General features: G+C 38.0%; 2 protein-coding genes across 2 annotated transcripts; one reads left to right on the top strand and one right to left on the bottom strand.

The window, feature by feature from the left end:
• Positions 1 to 353: 353 nt before the first annotated feature.
• On the top strand, positions 354 to 3,116 carry LOC111495953 (putative pentatricopeptide repeat-containing protein At5g52630). The gene is made up of 2 exons (XM_023146149.1): positions 354 to 567; positions 824 to 3,116. The coding sequence occupies exons 1-2, from the start codon at positions 472 to 474 to the stop codon at positions 3,020 to 3,022; spliced, it is 2,295 nt and encodes a 764-aa protein (XP_023001917.1). The 5' UTR covers positions 354 to 471; the 3' UTR covers positions 3,023 to 3,116.
• Positions 3,098 to 8,864, bottom strand: LOC111495959 (CBL-interacting serine/threonine-protein kinase 8). Its single transcript, XM_023146161.1, has 15 exons — positions 8,430 to 8,864; positions 7,436 to 7,498; positions 7,243 to 7,314; positions 7,023 to 7,130; positions 6,854 to 6,928; positions 6,704 to 6,757; positions 6,468 to 6,593; positions 5,699 to 5,788; positions 4,760 to 4,882; positions 4,405 to 4,524; positions 3,952 to 4,068; positions 3,811 to 3,867; positions 3,652 to 3,726; positions 3,169 to 3,535; positions 3,098 to 3,115 (listed from the first exon to the last, which is right to left on the bottom strand). Exons 1-14 carry the CDS (start codon positions 8,586 to 8,588, stop codon positions 3,434 to 3,436), a joined length of 1,341 nt encoding a protein of 446 aa, XP_023001929.1. The 5' UTR covers positions 8,589 to 8,864; the 3' UTR covers positions 3,098 to 3,115; positions 3,169 to 3,433.
• Positions 8,865 to 9,351: the final 487 nt, after the last annotated feature.

Below are 9,351 nucleotides of genomic sequence, written 5' to 3'. Positions count from 1 at the left end.
TGCGACATGGTCACGGTACTCTCCTTGACTCATCCCCGAGCCACATCTTATTGGGAGAGATATCACTATGATACCATTTGTAACGATTCATGTTAGGATTTTGATCATGACTCAGAATCCGAATTCAACCTCACCCCATATCAATATCAAATGATTCAATATTTTATTATCATGGAGGGTATAAAACAAAATAATAATAATAATAATAAATAAATAAAAATTAAAAATTAAGTTTTGAAATGATAAGGATATAAATTTAATTAATTGATTAAATATTTTTAAAATTTTAAATGTACACAATTATTTTAATCTTCTATAAAAACAAAATTTAACCGCATAGGTGAACGGGAATGGGCGTGGAAGTAGCAAAGAGGCCGTTCCCTCCACAATTCATGGTGTGCGGATTAGATTGGATGGGGAAAGGATAAACACCCCGCCATTGTTATGTAATTCCTTCTCCTTCTTCCTTCCATGGCTTCCTTGCCTTCTGTTACCTTCACTGCTCCTCTCAACCTCGATTCCGACGTAAGAAAGCGACATTCTACCAGCCTTCTCCTCAAGGATAAGGTACTCTTTTTGCTTGCTTTCGATGGAGTCATGATTGACTTGAAATGAGAAATGAAAAATTCTTTTGAAAATACTCGAATTGATCTTACGGACTTCTGTTCTTGGATTGTGAGATAGATCAGTTGAGTTGGAGTGTGAAACTGTGGATTCTGAGTGTTGGATTCTTAATTTGTTCGTAACTAAACGTATGGAATGTGAATTTAGCCTGCTTCGTTTTCTTGATCTGTCGATTTTTTGATTCGATGATATACTGCAGAGTGCTAGCGTGCCGAGTCAGAAAAATCAGTCGCTAATCCAACTGAATGTTGATGCGGATCCGAAGTTTGTAGACTTCCGTGAAGCGCTGTCTCTGTTGAAAGAAGGTACGACGGTCAAAACTTCTTACTATGTTTCGCTGTTGCAAGAATGCATAGACAGAAAATTAGCTGCAGAAGCGGAAATTATCCATGGTCATATCGTAAAAACTGGGACTCATGAAGACCTATTTGTAATGACGAATCTTGTTAATGTTTATGCGAAATGTGGAGTCATGGAACATGCTCGCAAAGTGTTTGATAATTTGCCTCGAAGAAATGTCGTTGCCTGGACTACTCTAGTGACTGGTTATGTTCAGAATTCGCAGCCTCTGGTTGCTCTTAAAGTATTCATCGAAATGTTGCAGGCTGGAGCTTATCCTACAAATTTTACACTCGGAATAGTGTTGAATGCTTGTTCTTCCTTGCAATCTATGGAATTGGGGAAGCAAGTTCATGCATATATCATCAAGTATCACTTAGATTTTGATACTAGTATTGGCAACTCTCTGTCTAGCTTCTATTCTAAATTCGGATGCTTGGAACTCGCTATCAGGGCCTTCCAGAAAATTAAGGAAAAGAATGTCATTTCATGGACTTCAGTTGTATCTGCCTGTGGTGATAATGGTCAAGCAGCTCGGAGTTTAAGTTTCTTTACCGAGATGCTCTCAGAAGGCGTGGAACCGAACGAGTATACTTTTGCCAGTGTCTTGAGCACTTGCTGTATGATGCAAACGTTGAGTCTAGGAGCACAGATTCATTCACTAAGCATTAAGCTTGGTTATGGTTCAAGCATACCTATAAACAGTTCTGTCATGTACTTATACCTGAAATGTGGATGGCTTATTGAGGCTCAGAAATTGTTCGAAGATATGGAGACCCCCAATTTGATTACATGGAATTCAATGATTGCAGGGCATGCAAAAATGATGGATGCTACTGAAGATGATCTTGCAGCTCACAAGAGTGGATCCACAGCACTTAATATGTTCCAGAAATTATATCACTCGGGTATCAAACCCGATCTGTTCACCTTCTCCAGTGTTTTGAGTGTTTGTAGTAGACTAGTAGCCTTAGAACAAGGGGAACAAGTTCATGCTCAGATCATTAAGAGTGGTGTTTTGGCAGATGTTGTTGTGGGAACTGCATTGGTTAGTATGTATAACAAATGTGGAAGTATTGATGAGGCGAGTAAAGCTTTCTTGGAGATGCCTTCAAGAACTTTGATATCATGGACTTCGATGATTACGGGACTCGCACAACACGGTTTGTCTCAGCAAGCACTTCGGGTCTTCGAAGATATGAGACTGGCTGGAGTTGAACCAAACAAGATCACTTTTGTGGGTGTTCTATCAGCTTGTAGCCATGGTGGTTCGGTGGATGAAGCACTGTATTACTTTGAAGTAATGCAGAAGCAGTACAAGATTGAGCCTGTAATGGACCATTTTGCATGCATGATTGACATGTATATGAGGTTGGGTCGGGTGGAAGAAGCTTTTGATGTAGTCAAGAAGATGAACTTTGAGGCTAATGAAGTTATATGGTCCATGATAATTGCAGGATGTCGAAGTCACGGGAACTCCGAATTGGGGTTTTACGCTGCCGATCAGTTACTCAAACTCAGGCCGAAAGACACCGAGACCTATGTCTCTCTGCTAAATATGTACATCTCTGCAGGGAGATGGAAGGATGTTTCCAAAGTGAGGAAATTGATGACAGAAGAAAAGCTTGGAAAGTTGAAGGACTGGAGCTGGATTACCATCAAAGAAAAAGTTTATTCATTTAAACCCAAGGACAAATCACACTATCAAACGGCAGAGATGTACGAGCTGTTGGAGACTTTACTAGACGAAGTAAAACCTCTTGGTTACGAGCCTGTTCAATATATGGAGCTAACCGAAGAGGAGAAAGGCGAGGAAACGGCGTTCTCCTCCACCATTTATCACAGCGAAAAGTTAGCTGTTGCTTTTGGTTTGTTAAACCTGCCTACAGCTACCCCAATTCGGGTTGTCAAGAGCATCACCATGTGTAGGGATTGCCATAATTTTATCCGATTCATTTCATTATTGACAGGCAGGGAAATCGTCATCCGAGATAGAAAGCAGCTTCACAAGTTTTCGAACGGATACTGTTCTTGTAGAGGTTTCGGAGATCTTCTCTAATGTCCTTGGTGAAGAACAGGGTGAGACACGAGCTTAAATTTTGTACAAACCTAGCGACATTGAGCTGTCGAAATATTCGTATGAAGCTGATTTCTGTAAGTTAGATAGGGAGAATGACCAAATGACGTTGAGCTTCAGACAAATACCAAGACAATTTAATGGCAACACCATTGTTCCTTCTTTGTATAGATAGATGACAAGGGGTAGGTCAGCTAATTTGGAAAGAGATTTTAACAAATCTAGATGATGGTATATACAAATACTCATACAAATTTCCTAGGATCTGTTCTCTTCTGGCTCAATGAGCAGCAAGGTATAAGTAATTAAAGACCGTAAACATATCTTAACATCATACTGTTTTGGTCTTCCTCTGGTTAGATAATGTTGTTTCCAGCCTTGATGCACACGAAATCAGCGTTTTTTAGTCTTGTTCTTGGCGGTCCTTGATTTGCTGGTGTCGATTGAAGGTTTCCAGATGATGTCTTCAAGATTGCTATAAAAGCTCTTGTAGAACTGCAAAATTCGACGACGAAGTTTCAATATATAAGATAAGACGCGTATAATTCTTAAGCAGATGTTGATTGACATTCGACAACCGAAGGCAATGTGAAGAATCTATTATGACATACCTTGAGGTACTCGCTGGTTTCCCCAGCTGCTTTCTGAATGTCCACCATAAAGAACGTGGGAGCGACTTCGAAAATCTACAGGAAAATGTTTCAGATCAAAGTTGAAGAACAGAAAATCGTAACGGTAGAAGTTTTTGTGCGAAAAATCGAGAAACATACTTCCATAATAACTGAGAAATAAGAAGTCTTGCTTGCTGATGGGACTTCTACTCTCATCTGACATTCACCAGAAGCTTAGTTAAGAGATTAGAATACCGGAGGGGCCTATCCTAAACAAAGGATTCATTTCAAAATGATTACCTTGTAATTGCGAATGTGCGTCTTGAAACCCATTGATTGAGCTACAACTTCCATAGTTGATAATAAAACCTTTGCGGGCTTTTGGCAGACGAAGCGTGTCGGGTACTTCATAGTATCCTGCCATAATCCAAAGAAATTCAACCTTCAATTCTCGAGCAAGATACGCATACCGAGCTTTCTTATACCAACATGTTGTAAAATGATCCGAGCATGATATAGTCAATCAGAGATAAAGGGCATATATGCTTAATGTTGAGTCGGAGTACTAAGTTAACAATTTGTAACAAGCTATTCGAACCTCCGATCTCCGAGAAGGAGAATATGTCAATTATCAAAGAGTTATACAACGGTGTTGACAAGTGAGGCTCTTTTTTAACATGGGAGGTAAATTGACCCTATTTGGCTACATATTTTACATGAAAATAAGACGTCTAATAAAACACCCAACCATACCTGGCCACGGTCAAACATCGTTCCGAGGTTCAAGCCTTGAGATAGAATTATTAAATCAAATGCATTAAGGGCCAGAGGGCTCATGTCCTCGTTACCACGTTCTTCTTCGGTCCTTTGTTCCTATGTACAAATTTTGTGAGTCAGGAAAACATGTTGATAATAACTACAGCAACAGTAGAAATCGATCTCATGAAATTGTTAAATCAAACTCAATTTTTATTATCGAATTGCTTGAAAGTAATTCATGGCTTAGGAACTAAAGTTATGACATAGTTGTTGCCTAATCTTCAAACTCTACAATACCCAAAATCCCAGTTCACATAGATGCCAATATAGTACCCAAATCCTTACCGACCTCAGGATCATCGAAGACGGCATTTACGTCATCCAGATTTACATCTTCATCTTCGAAATGTTTGACCAAAACATAATTTTTCATGAACCACTCGTCCTCTCTGATCTGCTCAATGGTAATACGCTACACGGAAGAAAACATAACTTATCAGACAGTACAAATACTCGAATAATGTGCCTGCTATCAGTTCATGTACCAGCTCAATCTCACCGCTAACAAATATTGTCCTCTTTCCCTTTCAAGCTTCCTCTCAAGGTTTTAAAACGCGTCCATTAGGGAGAGATTTACGAGAAATGTTTTATTTCCCTCTCCAACCGATGTGGGATCTCACAATCCATCCCATTGGGAGCCCAGCGTCTTTGCTGGCACACCTGCCGATGTTTGGCTCTGATACCATTTGTACCAATCCAAGCCCACCGCTAGCAAATCTTGTCCTCTTTGGCCTTTTCCTTCCGGGCTTCCCCTCAAGGTTTTAAGACGCGTCCACTAGGGAGAGGTTTTCAAGGAATGTTTCGTTCCCCTCTCCAACCGATGTGGGATCTTAAGTTTATAAGACTAGCAACAAGAAAACAATATAGAGAGGCAACAACACTAAAAACGTGATTCCGTGAGCTATTAAAGAAAATAGTGCTATCCGAGGTTACTAATTGATTTGTTACTAATATGATATAATAATGTTGCAGTGCTGAAATTCGCAAGCCCATTAATAGAACTAATAATCATAATGTTTGCTACATCTATTGCCTCAAACGCAATGTCACAAAGAACATTGAGGTCTCTTGGTAATTTTTGTAGACATTTTTTAATTAAGTAGCTGAAATACAAAGCAGAAACCATGAACTATTTCTTTTTTTTCATAACATAACAGAAAATTGAAGTCATAGATAATGTTCGAGTGCTTATGCATAGAGGACGTCATGTCAGGCAGTCCATACTTACAGTTGAAGGATTGGGGTCAAATATTCTATGGATCAAGGCTTTTGCCCCCACAGGAAACCAAGATGGACATGAAAAGTCGGCTCTCTCAATCTGCAGAAGGCAAATGACAGTGTTAGTCAAGCATTGACGTGCATGTTGATTGTAGAGATTAAAAATAAAGAACCTACGAGAGGCCCTCACATCCTGATTTAAATCCGACCAAAATTGTAACAGTCCAAGCCCACCGCTAGCAAATATTGTCCTCTTTAGGTTTTCCCTCCACGTTTTTAAAACGAGTCTACTAGGGAGAGGTTTTCACACCCTTATAAAGACTGCTTCGTTCCCCTCTTCAACCGATGTAGGATCTTACAATTCATCCCCCTTCGGAACCCAGCGTCCTCGCTGGCACTCATTCCCCTCTCCAATTGATGTGGAACCCCCAATCCACCCCTTCGAGCCCAGCATCCTCGTGCTAGTACACCGCCTGGTGTCTAGCTCTAATATCATTTGTAACAGCCCAAGCCCAAGCCCACCACTAGCAAATATTGTCCGACCAAAATAGATGACAAATAGATTGTTGTACCGTTTAATGCTTTCACTTGTTGATCTACATAGTGGGAACTTTTCTTTTTTCTTTTTTCTTTTTTTTTCACAAGAAATCACTCATCATGCGTAGCGTTGATTGCAATTTACTCCCAAGATAGATGTTGATAACGTCTCAATGTTTCTATGGAAAATGCAACATAAAAAGGTGAAGTAGATTAAGGATAATATGACAAAATGTTCATGCCTTACTATATAACGTGGTGAGGTCAAGCTCATCAAATGGAAGATACCCTGCCATTAACACATAAAGGATTACCCCACAGGACCAAACATCTGCCATAGCCCCATCATAACCCTTGTGATTGAGCACCTACATGAGAAATAAAGTGGTTGAGAATCAACCCAAAATGCACGCTTATAAATGTAATCACCAATTTGTGTAAATTTTGATTTAACAAGCTTTTAGATGCCAACATATACCTCTGGTGCTACATAGTTTGGAGTCCCGCATGTCGTACGGAGTAGGCTAACTCCCTGTCAGCAAATAAAATCAACTATCTATTGTAGTATCTAAAAATTACATGAGAAGTTTATTTCTGGGTAACTCAGAACCATTAAAATATGTCTTACCTGTTCGGGCAATGCACTCAGGCCAAAATCTGAGATCTTTAGATTACCTAGCGAGTCAAGTAGCAGATTTTCAGGCTGCTTGAAAAAAGAAAGAAAATGATGAGATTCCTTTTCCAATTCTCAGAAAGAATATTTTCTCCAAGATCTCGGCCAATAGAAATAGTCATACCTTTAAATCTCTGTGATATACTCCCTTGCTGTGGCAATAATCTACACCATCGATTAGCTGTTGGAAATATCTCCTAGATTCAGCTTCACTTAGGCGTCCATGATGAACCTGCAGAATATGGATTACATCATGAACTATAGAAATACAAAATAATTAATAGTTTCAAATTTTCAAATGGCTCATCTTCCTTAAATAATGCTTCTTTATTTGAATTACTCACTATTTTGTCGAACAATTCACCACCGGTAATGTACTCCAAGATTATATAAATCTTCGTACGGCTTGCAAGAACCTAAAAACCAAAATAGATTGTGTAGCCAGTGTTAAACAAGAAAAAGGACGCTCAAACCCAATGTCAAAAGAAGAGGCAGAATAATAATTGAGAATAGATACTTCAGAAATTTATTCCATGCCTCATGAAGACGAACAACATAAGGGTGCCTCACAAGCTTCATGATAGAAATCTCCTTCTTTATCTGCAGAATATTAGTAACAGTTATAGGAAGTGAAATTTTACATGATCAAATATCGAAAAAGATTAAGACGAAAGACTAAGAATGTAGCTTGCAAAAGAGAAGTATGAAGAACATTGGTAGGACAACTTGAAACATTAAAAGTTAGAAGCTTATGAAATAAACATGTCTAGCTCAATCAAGGATTCATCTAAAGAATGTTACATTGTTTTTCAAAGATGGTGTCCGTGTATGAATTCGTTCTTACGACCGTTTCATCACTGACCAATTATTAGCACTATTCAAAATAAAGGTACAAAACAGACAGATAGAGTCCACATCAAGAACAGTAAGATTCCCCGTCCGATAATATTTCCAGCTTTATTCAACAGTACAAAGTAGCAAGTCATTTCCCTTCATTCGAAGATCAAGACATCAGTACGTTATTTTTCCTCTTCTTCAACATAGAAACCGGCTACATGAGGAATAGTAGTAAACAAGGTTTTCACGGCTCAATTGCCTGTTGTTAGAGAAGCCCGAGGATGATTACAAATGAAGCCCATCCGAATCCTTGAGCTCAATCATTGCTATTTACATTCACTATGATACTAAATACAATCTAATTTACAAAGAGGATAAAAGTACATAGCCGGAGCGTGATATCAGATAATCGATATCATTGAAGCATGTAATCAAAGCCAATTTCGTTTTGATGGCTAACTCAGAAACATTTCAACTTTATACACACTTAATTTCATTATCTCAGCTTGAATTGATAGCTGCAGTAGCTCAGAGAGCGACGGAATTGAAAACATTTTGCGGCGCAGAAATGATGTAGTCATATAAAGCAAATTACGGAGGCGAATTCTCCCTATTTCACTCCAGTTCTCTTCTAAGTTTAAGAATGAACAAACTTCCATTTCTCCGCACAAAGATTAAGAGAGAAGATACAGACCTGTTCAACCATCTTGTGCTTGATTATGGTGCTCCGATCGAGAACTTTCATAGCAACACTCCCGCCAGTCTCAGTATTCTGAGCGAACTTCACCTTCGCAAACGTACCTTCCCCAATCGTCCTCCCGACCTCGTATTTTCCGACTTTTCTAACCACCATCTCCGCCGTTGATCTCCTCCGCTCCGGCGGCAAAGATTCTAATCTCTAGAACTCGATCTCAGCATTCGCACTGCGTGTTCATACAGAAGCTTCGCTAATCAAAGCACTTTCAAAGAAGATCTACCGCTCGCAAACGTGAAAAATGCATAGAACGAAACGAAATTGTGGAGGTTGGTGAATTGATTTCTTCTTTAGCTCTTGTTTGCGAAAGGAATTTGATTCTTCTAAAGCAGTCTATGAAGATGTGAAACTGTAACTTAAAAGCTGCCTGCTGAAATATATGACTTTTTGAACATTAAATATAAATTTGTGAGAAATTTAATTTTAATTCAACACAAAAAGAAAAATATATATATAATTTTTAATCGAAGGAAAATTCTTTTTTCCTGGATTCCAGGAATTTACGACAAGAAAGGAACATTTTTTTTTTTTTTTTTGTAATTTTCTAACCAAACAAATATAAAATAAATAAATAAATAAAATAAAAATTACAAGATTTTTTTTTTTTTTTTTTTGTGGAAAATAGACTTCAATAAATTGAATATTATTCATATATTTAGATAATTTCTCAACCATATTTTTATTTTTTATTTTTTGATTTCATAGGTAGAAATTACTTAAAGAGAGAAAAGATACTAAATTGTTCTCTTTTTAAAATAATAATAATAATAACGTTAGATTTTAGTGTCTAAATTAATTTATTTACTTAAATTTAATTCAATTAAATTGAATATTTTTCTCCAATTTATTAAAAAAAAATAGT

This window comes from Cucurbita maxima, unplaced genomic scaffold (assembly GCF_002738345.1).
Source record: "Cucurbita maxima cultivar Rimu unplaced genomic scaffold, Cmax_1.0 Cma_Scf00022, whole genome shotgun sequence".
Taxonomy (NCBI): domain Eukaryota; kingdom Viridiplantae; phylum Streptophyta; class Magnoliopsida; order Cucurbitales; family Cucurbitaceae; genus Cucurbita; species Cucurbita maxima.
Note: the sequence above shows the minus strand (reverse complement) of the source record. Positions and strands in the feature narration are given on the sequence as shown.

Excerpts from the sequence above, each read along its gene's own strand:
- LOC111495959 (XM_023146161.1), bottom strand. The coding sequence starts at position 8,588 with ATGGTGGTTAGAAAAGTCGGAAAATACGAGGTCGGGAGGACGATTGGG. Across the intron at positions 4,883-5,698 it reads TTGACCCCAATCCTTCAACT|CGTATTACCATTGAGCAGAT; the intron begins GTAAGTATGGAC and ends TCTTCCGTGTAG. Across the intron at positions 3,727-3,810 it reads ATTTCTCAGTTATTATGGAA|ATTTTCGAAGTCGCTCCCAC; the intron begins GTATGTTTCTCG and ends ATTTTCCTGTAG.
- LOC111495953 (XM_023146149.1), top strand. The coding sequence starts at position 472 with ATGGCTTCCTTGCCTTCTGTTACCTTCACTGCTCCTCTCAACCTCGAT. Across the intron at positions 568-823 it reads GCCTTCTCCTCAAGGATAAG|AGTGCTAGCGTGCCGAGTCA; the intron begins GTACTCTTTTTG and ends GATATACTGCAG.